The 23,045-nt window shown below is 30.3% G+C and overlaps 2 protein-coding genes across 2 annotated transcripts; both read left to right on the forward strand.

Annotated features, from left to right (window-relative positions):
* The first annotated feature begins 1,675 nt into the window (after window positions 1-1,675).
* LOC107455751 (serine-rich adhesin for platelets) lies at window positions 1,676-20,161 on the forward strand. Its single transcript, XM_071177631.1, has 3 exons — window positions 1,676-1,787; window positions 5,790-10,962; window positions 16,145-20,161. The coding sequence occupies exons 2-3, from the start codon at window positions 5,971-5,973 to the stop codon at window positions 17,426-17,428; spliced, it is 6,276 nt and encodes a 2,091-aa protein (XP_071033732.1). The 5' UTR covers window positions 1,676-1,787; window positions 5,790-5,970; the 3' UTR covers window positions 17,429-20,161.
* On the forward strand, window positions 19,319-21,658 carry LOC122270522 (uncharacterized). The gene is made up of 2 exons (XM_043048136.2): window positions 19,319-19,327; window positions 20,354-21,658. The coding sequence occupies exons 1-2, from the start codon at window positions 19,319-19,321 to the stop codon at window positions 21,656-21,658; spliced, it is 1,314 nt and encodes a 437-aa protein (XP_042904070.2).
* Window positions 21,659-23,045: the final 1,387 nt, after the last annotated feature.

Here is a 23,045-nt window from a genome sequence, read left to right on the forward strand (position 1 = left end):
AAATAGCACAGTAAAGTTTCAGTTAATTATTTCTCATAGTTTTTCTAAGTAACTTCTTACTAAGTTACCTAATTTTTATTTATCTTCAAAATTTATAGATTGTTGTTAAAATTATAACTTAAAGCGATTGTGTAGACATTCTAAATTATTCAGTTCTTAATAAGAGTAAAAAAGAACACAAAAATGCTAAGTAAACTTCCAATTAAAAACTTTTTAAATTAAAATACAATTGAATTAAAGAAAATTTTCAGCTATTGTTTTATTATACAAAGTTACTATTTTGATTTTCTAAATCAAACAGCAGTTGGAACACAAAACAGAACATATTCATAACTGTCTAAACACTTATAAGTAGATAATTTCAACTTTACCTCAGTAAAATCAATATCTGCCAATAATTTACTCTTAAGTTTTAAAATGTGGTATTCTTATGTTTACCAAGATTCCTATATGTCAAATAATAATGGTCTTTTATTGCTTGAAATCTGTCATAAAAGAAACTAAATATGCAAAAACAAAACCAAATGAATCAAATATATTGAAAAGTTTTAAAATAGTAAAGTAAATTATAGACCTTAGGTAATTTCTGTCCCCTTTAACTGCATTTGCAGTAGTTTTTACCAAATAGATGAAAAACTATTTCATTTCTTTAATTTAGCCATCTATATTTTTATAGAAGTAAGTACATTCTATACAAATCAAAATTTTTTACTTGCTTGCAATTTCTTAAAAGAAAATGAGGGGGACAGTAATTACATTCCATAAAGTCACCCACAATTTTTTTAAAGATGAAATTAAGCTTATTGACCCAATAAGAAATGCCACTGCAATTTAACTTGACTGTTTTGTAAAATGTACTTAGTACTTTAGTAACCTGGGAGTTATATTTTATATTTAAACCATCTATAGTGTTTTATTGGTCTTTTTCTAAGGATATTGATCATAATCTTCAAGTAAATAATCATAATATATCAATATCTAAGCATTTAGCTCTATAACACTTTCATACTAAGGTTAATCATTAAAAAAGTTATGAAATGTGTGTTGGGGATGGGGACAAGGGTCACTAATGACATTTTCCCTATATTTTATTTTTGAAAAAAAATATAGCTTCAATACAAAGTGTGCTCTTAAGAAAGCAAAAGTTAAATAATTGAGAGAATAAATAATTTCAGTCAATAATATTTTTTTTCATGAAAGCTTATACATTTAGAGAGTTTCTTAATTATATTTAACATGCATTTAGACAGTCTCCCTTCCTAAAAACTGTCAACGAAATGCCTTAGTTAACATTTAAACTAATGTAAAGTAATATATAAAAATGTCTTCATGAATCAGTTTATTAAATAAATTACTAAAATTAAAAATAAATAAACATGAAGAATAATAATTTTTTAAGTAACGTTAATTCTTTAACCTCTTTTTTACATAAATTTTCTATGGAATATAAATGCATAATTATCCTAATATTTAATATACAACAGACTTTAATCGTGAACGTAAACGAAATACACTTATTTAAGGTGTTTTATATTCGAAGAATAAATACTCCCTCAGGAAAACTAAAACGAAAATGAGATAAGTTATCAGGCGATTGTTTAAGTTTATCTGAGCCATAGGTATTGATATTCAAATAAAATGGCATTAAGTTAAAATTTTAGACAAAGCTGTTAAGTAAAGAAAAGCAGTTTTTATCTCGATTAAATTATCATTTATTCTGTTGTATAGTTAATGATTTGTCGTGTGTATGGTCCCAACTCATAGTTTAGGTGATTTAATTCTAAGTTGTGAGTATTGATTTAAATTATTTTCTAGTTGCAGATGATAGCTTAACTTTAAATTTACTTTCTGAAAAATGTCGAGATTGAAATAAAATTACTTGCAAGTACAAATCGACGCGAAGCTGTCAGAAAAACAGTCTTGTCTTACACAATATAGTATATTGATTGATACAGCTTTGAACATTAATAAAGTCATCTATTCTAAGAATAAGCTTAGCATCTCTTCTCAATCATGTTTTTTCCAACGCAAAATTATTATTTTTTTTTTCATAAATTTACCTAAAAGTTTTCCCTATTGTTTTATTTTTAATCTAATATTTTAAAATTATGCTTTTTTAAATCGATGAATGCAAACTTTTTTATTTCCTTCTCTCGAACTACTGATGCATGAATATGTTTTTTTTTTTGTTTTTTTTTTTTTTTTTGTTTTTGTTATGCNTTTTTTTTTTTTTTGTTTCATACGAAAGTAAAATACATTTTTATCAGAGAAGAAATGAAGAGCGAATAATAATTAAATAGTTGAAACTTGATTTTCTTTACAATATTGAATCAATTTCGCTATAGCAATTATTTATGTAAAAAATATGCACGAAATTTTTCATGTGGATATATATCGTGCATGCTTTGATAGTTACATAAAAAGAACAAATTATCGGCGAAAGGAATTTCGGCCATTTCTCGACTAGCTAGAGTAATCAAATCTCTACTTCAGCTTTGTGTTAAATGAATCTTGTTCTAACCCCTACAAGCAAAACTTATCTCGATGTTATCGCCTTAGGAAATTGATTGTAAATTAAAATTTTGCCTACCTGGTATGCTTAAATCTTAATTAAAACTTTGCGCGTAGTGGTAATTCAAGTTTCAATCGTTTAGTGGCTGCTACTAGCAATCTATAATGTCTTTTTATAGCCAGTTTTTTTCTTTTTTAATCGGTGAAGTGAAATTTTAACTTCTTTTCACTAGTTTCGACTAGCTGGAGTACACAAATGTGGGTCTGATGAATACTGAGTATGTAGGGTACTTATAAATGAGTATTAGCCCCAGATTGGGTTTATATCCATAGAACGATTTTTATAACTTTTTGTCATTTTTAAAGCTCAAAACCATGATTTGTCTTCCTTGTGGTTTCTGGAAATATTTCTCATATTTTCAGTCAAATCAAATATATTAAATCAATTTAATTTTCGAAAATAAAGTTACAATTTAAAATATTTCAGTTTCATTTTTTGAAGAATTATTAAATGTCAGTTTTCTTAAAATCTAGGTAAAAACATGTAATATTTAAATGAAATATATTAGGTTTTTGCATAGAGTTAAACAATGCAATTTTACCTATGAAGAAAACAATTATTTCTCAGCATTAAAATTGCATGTTGAGTAGATTTTTTTCCCCACAGTGGAAGATGCTTCCCCAATCTTATTCATGACAAACATTCAAATATTTTGAAACATTCAACCACACATGTGTTGTATACCCCCATGAAATTTTAAACTAATATTAAGCTCTATTTTTATATCGATTAGTAATGATATGAAAATTCGAAAAATTAATAGCCAAATGAAATTGATAACATGTTCGGAATTATTAATATTCATCATCGCATCACAACTAAATGTATATCAGAAAAGAAATTACGTATTTAATCCTATACTAGAAAAGTTAAGAATAGCGAACTTTTTAAAATGAATTACTTAAAACCTGAATAAATATTGGCATTTCAAAAATATATTTCTGCCTAACTTTTTCTACATAAGTTGCTTATTTTGAAACCTCAATTATTGGGAGTAATGGAACAGAAACAGGGATATAAGGACAACTAAAACCCCAATCCCTTTCGAAAGAAAATAAAAACTACGATTTCAATTATTTTTATGTATCAACTATGTATTATCAATGTAAAACTTAATTGTGCCTATATATAATTTAATAAAACCCATAATAAAAATAGCCATTTCGTTTTCTATAAAATTCATAAATTTCCCTGGATGGGTTTTCATAATAGCCTATCTAGATATTAATGAATTTTGGGTAAATATCAAATGTTATAAAAACCGGGTTTTAAATAAACTTTAAAAAACTTATCGTGCATTATGATTTATAACATTGTAAACACCATCCTAGGTTTTTGACGGTTTTAAACTTTCAACCAATTTTTGACGAATTAAATTAAATTTTGACGGTCATCCTTTCAAAAACCCAACCCTGATTATGATTACAAAGATTTAAAAAAAATCTTCTATTTTTGGGCCGCATAATTTCGTTGTTGACAGTACAATTATGATTCATTTTTCGCTCAATTGTTTATCTTTTTTAAAAAAATTATAGTTGATGTTACTTAAGCTTTCAAATCGTGTTTCTTTTAACCAAAATAATGCCATATCAGCAAAAATTAATTTAAAAAAAAGTTATCTATGGAATGTCAATTGATTAGGGAAATTTTGATTCTGCGAAGTTTAATTTTTGGCAATTTCAGGTTTTAGTACCAATATATGTATAAACAAATGTTATTATTCTTATTAGTTATGTTATTTTTATTAATTACGTAATTATTCTTATTAATTATGTTATTATTCTTATTAATTAAGCTATTATTGTGAGTTGACCATCTATTTTTTTTTATTAAATCTAAAAGCCTCTGGAAAAGAAAACATCTAATGATGACAAATTATTTATTGCAGATCTAAATAAAAGAAATAGTTGCACTGTAAAAGTTCTGCTAAAATAATTATAAAATGTTCATGCTACTAATAAGTATGCATCCGGCAAAAAAAAGAAAAAGTAAGAACAGTGTATTTTTAAATTATTTAATCAAAACTACAAATCGCATCAATTTTGCTTTCAAGTTAAAGGTAAAATTTATAGAATTCTTAAAAAATTTCGAGCGCTATTTCTCCGTATCTAATTAACTGACCCTTTTATTTCCTCTCTTTTTTAAAAAGTATCGTGCTGTCGAATTATATCATCAAAAGTTATGATATAGTTTTGATGATATAGTTTTGTACTTAACTATATCATCAAAAGTTAAGTACAAAAAAAATATGAAAAACATACAAATTGAAATTTAACCAAAAATCCAAGATGGCGTGGGTAGAGACTTTAAATGAAGATCCACTTTCGTAGGAGTAAGACCGAATTAATTAAGCTGCTAGTCTATATTATAAAGAGTAAAAATCTACTCCTTCACTTTTATTTAAATGGTTTCTAGAAAGACTTAGATTAATTACGTAAACCGTGTTTTTATTGATTTTTTTCTCAAGAAAGTTGAGTGTTTATTTAATACTATTTATAAAATTTTAAAAACGCCTCAGCTTCTTAAAATATTCCCAAAAATAAAGATTTCAGTATGGTGGATAGTTAAAATAAATTTTTTCTTTCAAAATTAAGACTTTTAAGAAAAGAATGTTTTAAATATGCTAATTTTATACTTTGTTCGTATGACTTTTGTTAAATTATTTTTTTTATAATAAACTATTTTAAAAATATGTATTTATTTTAATAAACTATATTAGTCAAAAAAATTAATTTGTTGATAATATTCATGCAAGCTTTTTCATACATCTGTTTTAAATAACAATTTATTAATTATTACTAAAATTTTATAGTTATTGTTAAACTACATATTTTAAACTATTATTATAAAAGTAATTTTTTCTCAACATAATTTATTCTTATATCTTAAAGTATAAAAAAAAATTCTTTCATTTTCATAATTACAAAACTTTTAGTATTCCTTTATGTAATTTTTTATTTTCTTTATTTATTTATATTAACCCGCTAAGTGTTTCACCCGATGCAGAAGAGCTTGCTTAGCTGTAAGCTTTCCTGCATCAAAAACCAATTTCTCCATGTTATTTGGTAGTAGTGTCCAGAGCATGTAAATTTCCGTATAATTTTACCCAGAGGCTCAACGCTAGAAGTTATTTTTTCCAATAGTTAATTCGTAGAAACATTTTAATGTAACGTTAATGTTAATCTGTACGAGTGATTTCCTTAACTTATCTTTTTAGGCAATCATATCAGAACAGTGAATTGTACATCTCGCCAAAATTGAAGAATAGGAAGAAGTGTAAAATAAAATATGTAAAAAGTCACTTAAAACATAAATATCGGGATTACGAATCCGGACAAAGTCAGAGGTTTAAGTACGTAAACGTCTTTTTGGGTGTAATAACGAACTTGAATGCGAAAATGCCGAATAATAGAAATCGTTCTAGTAGAACACGTTCTGATAGAAAACGTTTGGCAGCCAATATATCTAATAAAGGGATAGTTCAGGAAAATAAATTTTCGCAAGATCGACAAGAAACGGAAGAAACCTGTCCTAAGAGTGATAGTAATCCAGATGGTACTTCAAAAGCAGGACGAAATATTCCGGGCGGAAATTCCGTAGACAAGTTTTGTGATTCCTTTCGAGTTGATTCCGGTAAAACCAATAATGTAATTACGCAACGTGATCAAAATAATGATTCTGTAGATAGATATGAAAATCCACCGGGAAAAACAAGTCCAACTACCAAAAAGAAAGGAAAGAAAACTAGGTGGATACTACTAGATACTTATGAATCTCTATTCTGCAACTCTGAAAATAGTCAACAAAATTTGAATCGAAACTTAGAAAGAAATAACAAGGATAACAACTTATGTACATTGTCCGAAACAATAACTTCAGCTGTAGAACAAGAGGATGAGTTTCAAATACGTAGTGAAAATGTTACTTGTTTTACATCACAGGAAGAGGCTAGTAAATCTGATGCACAATTTTATCCAAAACATGAAATAGAAGGAGAAAGAAAACATTCGGATGAACCGGAAGGAGATATAGTGACTGTGTTACATTTTAAAACTCGAAATATCCCAACAGGAAGAAATCACTTTTTCCCGGATGCTCATGAAATTCAGTTGGAGGAAAGACACACTCAATCTCCAAACGAGACTATGCATCTCCAGAATAATTTTGATCCTGTTTCGATGTGTGAAGTAGATGGGCAAATGACAAACGATAATAAATCTGAATCAACTTCGGAAACTAAAGGCATTGTCGATGAAACAGACGAACTCTCTTCAAATTGTGATGAGATTACATCTGCTGACTCTGTAAATAATCATTTCGTTATACCAGCAAATGAAAATATGAATTTGCAAGGTAATTTTGAACCTAATCATGTTTGCATGTCTAATGGGAAGGAGCTTACACAAAACACGGCAGCGAAAAAGGACGAATTTCTCACAAATGGTCAAAAGGTTAGTGATATTTTAAACGAATCAGTTGATGTATCAACAAGTGATTCTAAACATTCTAATGATAACTTCGATCTTAATTCTGTTTCCCTATCTGGAGCAGATGGCAACGAAACAAAAACTTATAAATGGGATACATTTTTTAAAACACAAGACAAGGAAGAAATATCAAACGAAATTCCCTCAAATGCTAATGAAATTCAATCAGATGTCAATCATATAGAAAATGGACCAGCAAATGTATTGCCATGTAAATATATGCATTTTACTGATAATTTTGGTCAAAATTCTGGTGCCCTTTCTGGAGTAGATAAGAAAAAAACTGAGACTGATAAATGTGATTTATCTTTGCAAAGACAAGGCATCGTTGTGGAAGCAAACGAACATTCCTCAAATGTAAAAGAAATACTATCGGCGGCCAATGACATGGAAAATGAAACAGTTAATGTATTTCCAAGTGGTTCTATACTTTCTAATGATAACACTGATCGAAATACTGGTGCCTTTCCAGAAGTAGGCAGAGACGAAACTAAGACTGATAAATGTGATTCATCTTTGCTTTCGCAGGGCATGGATACGGAGGCAAACGAATTTTCATCAAATGTTAATGAAATACAATCGGAAGTAAAAGACATAATAAGCGAAACAGTTACTGTATTGGCGAGTGATTCTTTACATTCTAATCATAATTTAGATCAAAATGTTGGTACAGTTTCTGAAGGAGGTAGGGGTGAAACTAAGACTGGTGATAAATGTGATTCATCTTTGCAAACATTAGACATGGTTGCGGAAACAAACGAACTTTCATCAAATGTTAATGAAAAGCAATCGGAAGTAAAGGAAACAGTTAGTGTATTGGGGAGTGATTCTTTACATTCTAATGATAATTTAGATCAAAATGTTGGTACAGTTTATGAAGGAGGTAGGGGTAAAACTAAGACTGGTGATAAATATGATTCATCTTTGCAAACATTAGACATGATTGAGGAAGCAAACGAACTTTCATCAAATGTTAATGAAATACAATCGGAAGTAAAAGACGTAGTAAAGGAAACAGTTAGGGTATTGGCGAGTGATTCTTTACATTCTAATCATAATTTAGATCAATATGTTGGTACAGTTTCTGAAGGAGGTAGGGGAGAAACTAAGACTGGTAATAAATGTGATTCATCTTTGCAAACATTAGACATGGTTGCGGAAACAAACGAACTTTCATCAAATGTTAATGAAAAGCAATCGGAAGTAGAGGAAACAATTAGTGTATTGGGGAGTGATTCTTTACATTCTAATGATAATTTAGATCAAAATGTTGGTACAGTTTTTGAAGGAGGTAGGGGTAAAACTAAGACTGGTAATAAATATGATTCATCTTTGCAAACAATAGACATGATTGAGGAAGCAAACGAACTTTCATCAAATGTTAATGAAATACAATCGGAGGCCAATGACATAGAAAAGGAACTAGTTAATGTATTGCCAAGTGGTCCTATACTTTCTAATGATAACATTGATCAAAATTCTGGAGCCTTTTCTGAAGAAGGCAGAGACGAAACTAAGACTGATAAATGTGATTCATCTTTGAAAACACAAGACATGGTTGTGGATGCTAACGAACTTACATCAAATGTGAATGAAATGCAATCGGAGATCAAAGACATGGAAAATATATATTCACACAATTTTGTGTCCACAGCTGGAGCACACGGAGAAAAGACAGAAAATGATAAATTAGAAGTACAAGGTGTAAAAGTACCAGAAAACGGTAATTCTTCATGTGGAGTTAACGGAAAAGAGAATACTGCTAAGTCGGGATTAATTTTGGAAAATGTTTCTTCTAATAGTTATGAAACTCATCTAGAGTCGAATCGAACTATGTATTCTGAAGATGATATCTACGATAAAGGTAAACTTTTATCATTTAAAAGAGATGAAAATTCAAGTCCGATTGGAAAATCTACACAAGCGATTTCATACCCCTCGACATCACAGTTAAAGAGACAAGATTCTTTTAGTTCAGAGAAAATTATATGTGAACCCAGTCAAATGTTCCCTCATTTACTTCTAAGTACCTTCCAAAATATTTTCGAAGAATATTTTTCTCAAAATTGTCGAATATTTCAAGAACAGCTGCTTAGGTCTACTCATCTTGAAAGGGAAAGTAACGATATTTCATCAAAAAGTGAACAAAATATTGTTTCTCATCCTGAATCTGATGTTGGAACATCAAATTTGCCTGCAATAAATTTAAAGGATGGCAGCCAACCATCATCATCCGAACTTCATGATAACACAATGAGTTCAGGGACTACGTATTCCAAAACAGAATTCCCCAATGGAGATCCGCGTAATGACCAAGAAGTCAAGAGCAAGGATTTGTCCGTAGAAAAACAGATTACACCTTCAAACAACCAATTGAATCTAGGTCCGAATATTGAGTCTGGTCATGCTTCTCCTTCGAGTTCACATGCTGTAAGATTTTCAGATAAATACTGCATGAAATTACCCGAATGTCCTGAGCCTTTTTCTAACTTTCTCCTTTGCCCATGCTGTATTGAACAATATGAGAATTTGAGAAAAAATCAAAATGTTGTTCATTTGTTTGATGGTTCTAAATTTATTTGTGATAGCTTCAGCAATACGACTTCGAAGACAAGCATAAGTAATGAACCCGGTACAGACGTAACAGAAAATATATTCGGTGCAATAAATGTTGAAATAGCACCATACTCTGATAAACAAGAGTCAGTTGAATCTAGTGGTGCCTTTTCAAGCGATGTGAAGTTAACTAATCCTAAATCAGACTCTGTAAATGGAATAATATATATGGAACCATTAATTTTGACAGAACGAAGCAAGCCAAAAAAATTAGAAATGGACTCAGTTGAAAAATTTAATCAGGATTCTATGCTGAATGAAAAGGTAATAAGTAGACATCGCGTTTGCAATGATATGAGCCTTAACTTAGATTCTTCTGCTTTATTAAAAAAAGGGGGTTCTGAAAATTCTATTTCATTAAATAAGGTATCTTCTGATACACTTCCATTAATTTTGACAGAACGAAGCAAGTCAAGTGAATTTGGAATGAACTCACTGGAAAGTATCAATCTGAATTCTATGAATAATGAAAGAGTAATATGTCAACATGACGGTAACAATGATTCGAGCTTTAACTCTGACTCTGCTTTACCGACTAACATAGTTTTTGAAAACTTGGATCTTTCTTTAAATAACGAAGGCTCTGAAAACTCATGTGTTACATCATTAAATAACGCAATTTTTGATGCTCTTCAATTACCATTACCTTTGAAAGAACGAAGCAAGTCAAGCGAATTTGGAAAGGACTCTGTTGAAAGTATCAATCTGAATTCTATAAGTAATGAAGGGGTAATAAGTCAACATGACGGTAACAATGAGTCGAGCTTTAACTCTGGTTCTGCTTTACCGACTAACGCAGTTCCTGAAAACGCGGGTTCTGATTTATTTGAAACTTTTGGTCATGCTTTATTTAATAAAACAGCTTCTAAAAATGATATAGTCATGCATAAAAATGCACCTCTTACAGATAATTTAGTCACAAAAAAAGAAAATGCAGGTAGAACATCACATGTAAGATGTCGATCAAAGTTTAGAAAAAGCGTAGCAAAGAGACCTTCAAAATGTATCTCTAGAAAATATTTATCTGCCAACTTAGAAGAAGTGTCAAATATTTCAGAAAAAAATGAATCCTTATTGGAGGAACGAGACACAGCAGCTAACGAGCCAAGCTTTAGTTTAAGTAGCACTATGAAGTCTCTAATTCGAAATGAAGTAGAAGTATCTGAAATAGTTGCTGAAGATAAGGCTTGTTCAAAAAATGAAATTGTGGATGCTATGGACAAAAAAGAAATGTTGGATTCCCATGGTACTACCGAAATGAAGTTCAGTTCAGTGTTAACTAATCAGGTCAGTACGATTGCTATTGATTTATTTATAAATAGAGTCCACAAACAAAATAAACGGATCCTCGCTTTTTATACTCTATCTTACTGTGGTAACCTCAAATATGTTAATTAAATAGCGTAGAATATATTTAAAATTACGAAATCAGACACAAAAACGCACTTTTTCCGAATAAACATACATTTTTTCGACGGATTCTTACGCACTAAAAATAGGTGGTTGCCGCAATCTAAGTATCGCTATCCAAAGATAATTCCATGAAGAAAAAAAACTTTTTAGTACATTTTCATTATTTTCTAAAATTTTATTAAATAATATTGGAGAAAAATTTTAAAGCATGTAATTTTTTTTACATTATTTTAAAAGAGTGTAATTTTTCTTGGCAAAATAAGACATTCAAACGAAATCGGATGAATTGTTCCTGAGAAATCAAATTTTATATATACGACTTTTTGAAATTTGATTTCTGAGAAACTTCGACCAATTTTGCCAAAATTTCGTATTTTACCATCTAAAATTGCATCTTTTAATGTAATGTAAAGATTGTGTATCTTACAATTCAAATTTTTTAAGACTTTAAATTTTGCTAAATGTTATTTGTTGCATTAAATTATCTTTTGTTAAAACAATTTTGTAATTGTATGCAGAAACTTCTCAAATAGCTATAAACTTATAACGAAATATGGCGAAATACGCAAAGAGTTAAATTAGCATTGCTCTCCTGACCAAACTGTAAAGACCAAATTACGGCTACCGATCAGTGATGGCTGAGGGGATAGAGCGTTCGTCTTCCAATGATGTTAACAGGTTTCGAATCCCAGTGATGGCTGGTCGATACGAGTTCCGCATTCGGTTTGCACCGACTACTGTGCTAACTAAAATATCTTCAGTGGTAGTCGGATTATGGGTTAGGCTAACCATCTTGTCGTCAGGCTAACCATGGGAGATTTTCGTGGTGGTCTGCAGTAATTAATTAGCAAAACTGGGGTCACCCCCTTAATCCTTTAAGATTGAGTCCTAAAACATAAAGATCCGATAATTAAATCAAAAGTTACTCAGATAGGTCCGTTTATTTTTTTGCGCACTGTACAATCGGCAAAATAACTATTTTTTTTTTCTATCTGAAGACAAATTTTTCACCTGCTAAATTAAAATATTATTGATTACAGGGTCATATTTAAAGTAGGTTAGCCTTTCAGTGCAAACTTTTAATTAAATTTTAAAATCGTTAAACAAAAACGCAAGGTAAGCAAATTAAAATCAGATACCTAAATAAGTTTTGATTTAATGATCGGATTTTTACTATATGGCATGCAATTTTCGTAGCTAGGGATCGATCCTAAATATGCTAAATAATGAAGCAAGGCAATATTATACGTTAAGAAATCGAACACAAAAATGTACTTTCACGCTTTTTTATTAACGTTGGACTTGTAACCTTTATAATAGATTGTAGTCAATCTAAAACAGTGGTTACCCTGCGCGCCGCATCCGGCCCGCGAAGCCTTTTTATGTGCCCCGCGAACTAAAACATTTGTTGTCATTTTTTGCAGACAATTTTCGTGAAAAATCTATATGGGTTTAAAATTCTTTTCTTTCGTTAAGAGGAACCTAATTTCTTCGTTTCTGTGAAATTTAACATACCAACGGCGCAAAAAAATTTATTTCTCAGGTTTTGCATCGAAGAAAATATTCAAATACAAAAATAATAGTGTATGTTGCATAAAAATCTACTTCTAATTTTAATTTCTAATTCAATACGTTAGTTTTGTACAACTTGATAGAAGTCGGACAGTAATATTTAATGTTCTTTCAAACATAAAAGAGTCTGATATAAAATTTTGATAAGGTTGAGGCCCGCCATTTAACTGGTATTTTTAATTACGGCCCCCGGCCTCATGTAAGTTGGAAACCCCTGATCTAAAAAATATCTCAATTAGTTTTGCCAGAAGAATGGTCGAAAATGAAATCCCTTAATGTTAATTTTCTTTTTTCAGTATTTTGCCAGTTCTTAAAAGAACCCCCCAAAAAAATTTTTTCTCAGAGTTATAAAATTCGTTTGTTTTGAAACTATTCATAACAAAATAATCATCATTTTTTAATTATTTGTTTTAATAAAGCTTTGTCATGAAAAAAATAAAAATAATTTAAAGATTTTTTTCCTGTAATTATCTTTGGATGAACAAGTAGCATAATTGCATGGAAAAAAAATTCAAGATTCGAACTTTCAAACAAACAAAACCATTGGGACCATATTTTACAGTAAATGGCCATATTTTGTAGTTCAAAAATCATACAAAAAGTTTAATTTTCCAAGAAAGTAGTTTTTATACCTGATTTCATAACTTGACGCATCAACTGTGTAAATTATCACTGAAGATGTGTGATTTGTACTGGAGATGAGTACGAACTCGCCATTGGAGAGTTGAGCCCGAAGAATTTTAATCCGAGTCCACTCGAGAACGATATACAATTGATAACTTAATAGAGTCTGAGTCAATCCTCACAAAACAAAGGCCCCAAATACAAGTAGCAGATCGCAGTAATTTTTTTATGCTTTATTAAGTTTTGCATTTTTTATACTTAACTGAGTCTAACCTTTAATTAAAAGTGATAAAAAAAAACTTTACTGTTTGTAAAGATCATCTACTGTTTGTTGCAATGCCTTCTCTGACGTAAGGCTATTTCATTCTGCTATGCTTGTTATTTAAAACATAGTGCGATTTCTGTTCTACAGCTTTTCTTTTTCAAACTTAGAATACCAGTTTTTTCGCCTGAGAAACTGCCTTCTTCATTTAAAAATCAAATAGAAACTTAAAAGGTATTGTTTTGTATGGACTTATCTAAATGAAAAGTTATAATTTTGCTAACAAAATGTTGCCTGACTTAAATATGACTTGCTCTAAATTGTGTTATACAATGTGCGAATAATGCATTGTTAAGACAAAATAATTAAAGTATATATATATATATAACGTCGTTGCCGAGTGGAAGGATTAAAACAGGTCATAGGTCGGGAAGGAGGGTACAAAATTTATTTATTAATTATTAGACAACAGCAGTCATGAGAGTGAGTAAAGGTGAACACGAAAAGTTGTGCTCCTTGGTTATATGTTAGGGAAAATCTTGCAAAGTAAAATCCGTAAAATGTCTTAATTTAGGGAAAGAGGGAAATCTTAGTAGTTGCTATTGATCATTTTCCTATCTGTATGCTGGAATTAAAGTTCAGAAATAAAGAAACGATTTGTTTATGGAAATTACTGAGCTAGAACAGAGCTATGAACTAATTACCAACGTTGGACTAAAGCATTAATGTCTGGTTGTACTTCAATTTAAATTCTAACAACAAGTATTTTATTCATTTTTCCAAACTATTTGTGTGAGTTTTAACATTTCTTGATTTAATTTTTGCCACACCGTAATTGCATTCATATATTCAAATTGAATTTCAATAATTATTGCAGTTGCATTACGAAGAGAAAAAAATTTAAATGGCATTTTTATCTTACCCCTACACACTATAGTGAAACAGAAATATAAATTCTACTAACCAAAAATTCATAGAAGCTGTAACACATAAAACAATAAATTTGAAAAGAATTTCTCGAAACATTTCTTATGACAATCAATTCACTAAAAATAAAAATTTCATCAGTAAATACGATTAATGTATAAAAAATAATTTTTCAATTGAAACATCAAGAATGAGAAAAAAATTTAAAATAATAATCAATAAAAATTCAAGAAATTGTTTTATGAGAATTGTAAAAAAATTACAATTCTCATAAAAAAAAAAAACACAAAGGGATACATGAAAAAGTTCGAATTAGTCTTAGGAGATATTTTGAAAACTGCAACCTCAGAGATGAAAGTGCGTTGAAATTCCATGAACAAAATTCCAAAAGCTAAGACGAGAGCTGCTGGGGAAAAAATTTGTTTTCGTTAAGATGAATCGTAAATTAACACTGAATGGAGAAATTGAAGCTTATTTTTCTTTGAGTTCTGAGTAGGTGGGAGGGAATGTCGAACATCTAAGGAGCCCATCGTAAACCATTCCGGGGTGTGAAAACAATTCATCGACGATAAAATCCAGCTCAGCACTTAAGAGTGGCCAAATCAACGCTTTCTCAAAGGGATAGGGTTTCAATAAAAACATTTTAGTTATCAGGAGTTCGATGCAGTTTTTCTTTTCAGTCCAAGGAAGGAAATTGAAGCTCAGCTTTCTAGTAGTCTCAGTAACGTAGACAAAATATGCAGCATAGACATATGGAAAACCGATGATCGTTTAGTTCCACTGGGCGTAGGTATCATTTATAATAAACAAAAAGTTTGAAGAGTTTATTTTTTGTAGAAGATACTGGGTGAATTATTAATTGCCATTAGTTGTAGAAGAATTTGACTGCTTATTTACCAGCTGTTCATTTGAATAAATGATTTGAAGTTATTCCATATTTTTGATGTACCTTCTTCCGAAGTTGATTTATTTAATTTCAAATGAGATATTTAATATCTTTAATGTACCGTACGTACTGTACCCCTTCCCGACCGTTTAATCCTGACGACTTATAACGTCGTTGCCGAGTGGAAGGATTAAAACAGGTCTTAGATCGGGAAAGAGGGTACAAAATTTATTTATTAATTATTAGACAACAGCAGTCATGAGAATGAGTAAAAGTTAACACGAAAAGTTGTGCTCCTTGGTTATATGTTAGGGAAAATCTTGCAAAGTAAAATCCGTAAAATGTCTTAATTTAGGGAAAGAGGGAAATCTTAGTAGTTGCTATTGATTTATGAAATAGATCGAGCATTTCCCACACAGAGCAAAGGGAAAAATGTCCTGCTTTTAATTAAATGCATTATTGTGCCAAAAATAGATTTAAGAACAGGATGTGGCTTTTAAAAGTGTGAGAAAGTATTTCGATTAGAATAATAATAAGGCTGAAGTTTTATAGCAAAGAAACTAACATAAAAAGATTAATTGAAGCTTTTTATGTTATATATATATATATATGTGTGTGTGTGTGTGCGTAAAGCTCTGATTAAGTTCTTCTTTATTAATAGAATATTAATATAACGATAAATAAGTTATCTATAAAAAATTTTAATTTTACGTCGGTATATCACTCATTTTGATATTAAATTTATACTGTGTTATCTTTCATTATTGCAATTTTTTTTTCGGCAGATCGTTTCAAAGAAGAGAAGCAGCTTGGAGGCAAATAGTTTATCAACTCGGAGTTTCACATCTTTGAACTGGAGGCCAATGAAAAATATATCATCATCTGAAACCGATTCTGAGGACAGTTGCAGTGACATTGAGCCAGCCACAGTGGCTAAATGTACTATTGATTCTGTAAAATTTCGCAATCAATTTCATTATTCCAAAAGTCAGCAACAAAAGACTACACAAGAATGGTTGAATGACACTAATGGAAAGTGCATTCCTTCTGATATTAAGCAAAGGCATGGACAAGACAATAAATGTGTTGAATTTGTAGGTAACTCTTGTGAATTCCGTCTCGCGGGCAAATCTAGTTTGTGTTTAAGTTCTGACAATTTAAAGCTAGAAATATTTAACAATCCATCTTTTGTGAATCTGGAATTAATTGGGGGAAAAATGGAAAATAATTTGGAAGATACCAATGTTGAATCAGAAGGTGGAAATTGCAATTTAGAATTATCAGCATCCGCTAATGTTTCAAACAAGAACAACAATCAAGAGGCAACAGAATCTACTGCGTTAAAAAAAGTGGAGACAAACTTACATAACTCGCCCTGTACCGTTAAAAGGAAAGTAGTTAAAAAAGGTAAGCCTAGTAAAATGCAGAATAAACCAGAAACTAAAGTAGAAGTTGGAGAAATGCAAAACTCAGTAATGCGTCAAGCAAAACCTAAACAGCGTCGTAAACGAAGCACACCAAAGAAAGGGATAACACAAAAGGGAATTGAAACACATGCAGAACATCAGTCAGGAAATGAAGAAATATGTTCCAATAACCAAAGCTCAACTTCGTTCCAAAACAACAAAACTCATTATGCGCCATCGACTTTGATGAGAGCTAACTTACCAGACTATTCTGATTTGACAGGAATCGCTAAGCCAAATACTGTTTACGAAGGTGAAAACCACCAACTAGACGCAATCGAATCTGATTCTTTCGCAATCACAGGAGAGCCAATTGTTTTAGATGAGGAAAACAGGGATTTAGCTGCAGCTAGAGATATTTCTAACAGCATGGAAAGTTTAGTTGACTCACTTTGTAACTTCCATTTCTCAGACAGCAGAGAGATAGTTGCAATAAATGAAAATGACGAATTCAGTTTTCAAAGCAAGAATCTTAAGATGACTTTTCAGCCCAATTCAGATATGGACAACTTCAAGTTTTGTTATGAACGCTCGTTTTCAAAATCTGAATTGGAGTTCGAAGTTAATGAGAAAAAACTATTTTTGGAAATTGGACATAACTGAGTTCATTCAATCCTGTATTTTGAATGTTATTTTGGCTTTTCATTTTTTAATAAGAATTACTGAATTTTTTTTTTCTTTTCTTAAACTTTATTATTTTCCCTTAATATATTACAAAATATCTTTAAGATATACCACCTTCTCTGCGGTACTTATATTTATATCAAGTCTTTGAAAATAAATAATTTGTTAGAGTTATTAAATTTTTATGAAAACATTTATGAAGCGTTTAAAAAAATTAAAAAGATTTCCCAAGTACCAAGAATAATTTTAATTAAGTGATGCATCAAATGATTTTGTGGCATTGAGTGTGATTCTAGCCAACTGATTATTTCAGTGTTACAATTAGGTAATTATGCGTTAATCGCCCATCGGATAATTTATTTGTGCTAATTTAAGTTTGGTTTAAAATTTCCAAAGGTATTAAGCTAATTTATTCTGGTCTCTGAAATCGTAATTGATCTTTTAGCCTATTTCTGTTGTATAGATTCCTGTTGCAATAAATTATTTTGCCAATAAATAACTACTTGCCAATAAATTATTTTTTGTATACGATAAATCCAGTAGGCAAATTGAGCCATTAAAATACCAAAATCGCGGTGTAACAGGAAGAGCATGAGATAGTAAAATAGCTGCTACTTTTCATTTTTAAATTTAATATATTTAAAAATAATGCTTTTAAATTATCTTTAATAACCTTTTAAGTAAAATTTCATAATTCTAATTAAAAAGTGATTGAGCATTTTGATGTCTTGATTCTAAAATTTTCCTTGTTTCGAAAGTATTTTGATTGTTTGTTTGTTTGATGTATGTTTTTGGATCTAATTTCCATTTTTTGGATTTTTGATTTTATTCTCATTTATTCCCTGTGTCTGTTATAAGTATAAATATCAGGCATTCACAAAAGTTGTGACGTTTTTGTCAGGGAGGGAAAAAAACACCTGATAATTTCATGTAAAAGCATTTTATACAGCGAAATCAGCTTCAATTATACGTGTCCAACCATATAATACTCGTACAAGCTTGCAAATTCTGCTTTTTTTAATGTACTGGCAACAAAAACAGTCTACGTGGTATTAACATGGTTTTGAAACTGTTTTTCATTCAAATGACTAAATACAAATGATATTCTAGTAGTGTATATCGGGAGAGTAATGAAAACATTAAATTCAAAATTTCCCAACCAATGTATTAATAATCCGTATGGTGTCATTCTTCTTAACCCTTTGATACTGAAATTTCATCAAACATATTTTTCATACTTTTTTCATTGTTTTGTATTAATTTAAAACAAAAGAGGTGAAAAATTTTATATTTGGCGTTTTAATAATTATTTGCTACGAAATACAGCATAAAACGCCGCTTCATTTTCTGACTATCCCAAACAATTAAAAAAAAACTAAAAGAAATAGCTATTCACCAGAGAAATTTATCCAATTTACAAAATCAGTTATTGTTAATTTTTGAAATATGAATGGAAAAAAATTTTTTTTAAACTACTTTTTCTTATTTTATATTTTAGTACAAATATGACTCCCATTATATAAAAGATATTTTTTAGTAAGACTGTTTTTTCTATTTAAAAAATAACAAAATATGTTTTTGGCTTTTAATTAGAGAGTCAGAAAAAAAATATATTAAAGGAACATCGGTGTCCCATCAGAGTCAAAGGATCAAGATCTGACCAATGGGGTGAATGGCGATAATTATGCCAGTTTTAGCTTTTTAATGTATTTAATGCAAGCTCTGGTCCACCAAAAACGAATCGGAACATACTCTTTTGGTCACGTGATATATGGTTTGTTAAGAGTTACGTTAATTGTAAATTTTTTCCCAGTGTTTTCTGTAAAGAATTGGCATGCATTCGAATAAAAAGTTAATTTATCTTGAAACATGACCAAGGTACGTACGCACTTCGAAAAAACGCTTAGTAATATTAGTATGAAAATTTGTATTTTATTGTGTTTGTAACTATTATAATATTTAATTATATTTAGATCCAACAAAATTCAAAAGATTTACATTTTTAATTCACAATTGAAAGATAAGCTCATTTATAGCTGTTTTATTTCAATGTTGATGTCAGTTTTTAAGTTTTTCCAGGTGCTTACGAACCACAAAACATTTATTTCTGTAATAGTGTAAAATTTTCTTATCCCTAAGAATGTCTATGTCTGAAGTAACATTCTGTAAATATTATTCTTAACCTAAAACAATTCATTTGTATTATGTTTTGTTGATTTTTTACTTTAATTTTAGTAACGTTTTTTTTTGTAGTATGGGGCAAACAGTGTTTCAAAATATTTACTTGCTTAAAATAATTGCTATGTTTTTTATACTTAAGTGTGATGTTATTTTTCATTTTAAATATTTTTTTAAATAAAAAATAATTTTCTGTAATTATTATTCTTAACCTAAAAGATTTAATTTGTATTATGATGTTCTGTTGATTTTTTACTTTAGTTTTAGTAGTGATGTGTTTTTTTATCTTGGAAATGAAGTTAATTTTTTTTTTCAGTATGGTCCAGTGTTTTGTTAAAATAATTGCTTGCGTAAAATAATTGCTATGTTATTTTATACTTAAGTGTGATGTTATTTTTTATCAGCTTTAAATATTTTTTGTAAGTGAACTGCAAAAATATTTCTTTCAAAATCGAGTATGGTTTATAAAATGCAAGTGATTTCTTATATGAAAACTAACTTCAAATACAAAAATAAAATAATTTTTCGTAATAATTTCTATCATTTATATTTAGCATACACTTAATTATTTTTGTTTTATCCCCCCATGATAGCTCTATCGCTTTTATGTATTTGAAATTTTCATTGCTGGTGGTCGATATTTTAGCCAACACAAAGTAATAATATTTCAATAAATGAGGTGAACACATTAATCAACTCCATTTTTTTAGAAATATATCGTACCAGGCTCTTGTGAGTCCAATTCTTGAATATGGCTATCCTGTCTACTGCTGTGCTTCTCAATCTAACTTAAACAAATTGGAAAAGGTTCAACTGACCGCCGCTCGCATCATCACTGGATTGAAACGTAGCTGCCCTTCAGAGATCGTTCTTTACGAAGCAGATCTGCAACCTCTTAACTTCAGAAGGCAAGCTAATTTAGTGAAATATTACAATAAACTTTCCAGTTTAGACCAAGGCAATTTAACTGCTATTTACCTAAATAATTGGACCTGCAATCAAAGGCTAAAGAAAAACAGTCCTTTTAGTCATGTTAAATCACAACTGTTAATCGCTGAAAATATTGAACCTCTTTATCTTCATAGCAATCTTAGTACTTGCTTGGATCTTTCCAATGTTAGTTTCCATGAAAGCCTCCCTACCATGCTTGACAAGAAAGACTGTGTGCCTGACTTCCTCAGACAATTGTCCCTGGAAATCATCAATAAAATCCCTCCAAACGACATCAAAATATTCTCTGATGGCAGTAAAATGGATAGACAGACTGGCAGTGGGGTATTTATTGAAACACCTCGAGAGAACTACACTCTTCATCAACGAAACCCCGATTTTTGCTCCGTCTTTCGAAGCGAACTAATTGCAATCGACAGGGGACTAGAGAAAATCTTGAGTGAAGGGCACCTTGGAAATACTTGGATACTATCTGACAGCCGTAGTTCAATTCAACACCTCAAAAATTGGGCCCTCATTGGAGATAAAACCAGTTTTTCGATCTTACAAAAAGTAAAGCTCATTTCCCAACAGCATGAGGTCCACTTTCAATGGATCCCGTCCCACGTCGATATCCACGGCAACGAGTTGGCTGACACTCTTGCAAAGAAGGGACTAGACCATCCAGTCCCCTCCACCTCAGAGCTTACATACCTTGAACTTTTTGCAAGGCAAAAGGCCCAGAACAAACAAAAGTGGCTGCTTCCACCTATTCACTACTGGTATAAAGCAAAAAGACCAGGACTCTCTCTATCTCTCCCTGGTGACAGGCAAACCAACACCTGCTTATCCCGACTGGCCAGTGGACACCTGAAAAGTCTCACATTTTCTGCAAATCAAAAGATCTTTCCTCTTTGCCCTAAATGCCAACAAAACCAGGCATCACCTGAGCACATCTTGATCTGTTTAGGGCTGGATTGGACGAACAGATGGGAATTAGCAACAACAACAACAGAAATATATCGTACATTTAAATGCCAAAGAACTTGGCTCATTTACAGCTTTTTATATTTGCATATAATCTACCTATCTGTATTCTGAGCGCCAGCTGGCACATGCGGCCCAAATCGCTTTTTTTCAGGCACTCGGTCCTATTGCCTCCTCCCATCCATTTAGTTTTGCTCTGCACATGTATCTTGTGCATGTATCTTTGCCAAGTAAGTTCCGACCGGCCGCACAACAGGAAACACTCACGCTTTAGGCACTGCTTGTCGCGTTAGAGAATAAACGCTTTGAAAACCGCAAATATGGTAATCCTACCTATTAATGCGTCGCACCTTATCTTAAGCAGCTTGCGTTTCGATAGTCTTGGAGGAGAAATGGTTAATTTGGATTGAGAAGCTATTTTATTTGTGTTAAAAAAAATTTCCTGTCCGAAAAACAGTTTAAAATTTAATCGAACTTAAAATTTATCTGATTTCTAGAAATAGAATCAGAAAACGAAAGTCGCTGAATTTTCTAGAATCGGTCAAATTTTTTTAGGATCGTAATGAATTTTTTATTTTGAAAAATGCAGAGCTGTTTATTGTGAAAGATGTATTAAAGACTTAAATATTTTTCTTTAATATCTGTATACGACTTCATAATATTATCAAAACAGTTTTAAATATTCCTATTCTAGTTTAATTAAGTGATTGAATTTCCAAGGTAGTATTTAATACCTCATTTTTATATGAGAGAGCAACGACTTGAAGAAAAAATTGACGTGTTTCTTATGAAACTAAAAATATATCGTTTACTTCAATGTTTTATGTAAAATAGCATAGAAGAAGTCACTTTTTTTTATAATAATGCAAAGAATTTTAAAAATATTACTATCATATTTTACAGGTACAATTAAATGGAAAAATTACATATTAACCATAGTCTCAACTACAAAGGTCATATTGTATTCACAATGCATGGTAATTTTCAATTCACTACTAAATACTTTTAAGTATGATTGTTCTAAGTAACTTTCAGGTAATATGGTAAAGAGATTTCAAAATAAATATGTTTAATATAGATTTTATTTTTGCATACTACTAGTTTAACTTCATGAAGTAGACCTACGAATTCACTAACTGCTGCACTTTTTTTTTACTAAATACTGAATTTTTATTTACAAATTACAGAATAATTATGAACAATTTAATAAATTGGTAGGCGTGGTAGATTTATTACGAAGCAATTGTGAGACTTATTTTTAGTTTCTTTCATTTCTAAAAGAAATACCAAGTAATTTTCAACTATTTTATTAGTTGGTTTAAATTTGGTATTAATTTTAGTGGGTTTCATTATGAAAATACATATAAAACGAGAAACTGAGCTAGAAAAGGATTCAATTTTCATTTACATTGAGCTATAGGAAAACAGGTTTTGATATCGGAAAATTTCAAATTCTCAATTACAGCGTCAAATATGGCATTTATTAGATTTTTTTAAACCA

Source organism: Parasteatoda tepidariorum, chromosome 2 (genome assembly GCF_043381705.1).
Source record: "Parasteatoda tepidariorum isolate YZ-2023 chromosome 2, CAS_Ptep_4.0, whole genome shotgun sequence".
In the NCBI taxonomy this organism is placed as follows: Eukaryota; Metazoa; Arthropoda; class Arachnida; order Araneae; family Theridiidae; genus Parasteatoda; species Parasteatoda tepidariorum.

What these genes read in the sequence shown, in the direction of transcription:
- LOC107455751 (XM_071177631.1), top strand. Translation starts at nt 5,971, where the DNA reads ATGCCGAATAATAGAAATCGTTCTAGTAGAACACGTTCTGATAGAAAA. An exon ending in GTTCAGTGTTAACTAATCAG is followed by an intron (nt 10,963 to 16,144) that starts GTCAGTACGATT and finishes TTTTTTCGGCAG; the next exon opens with ATCGTTTCAAAGAAGAGAAG.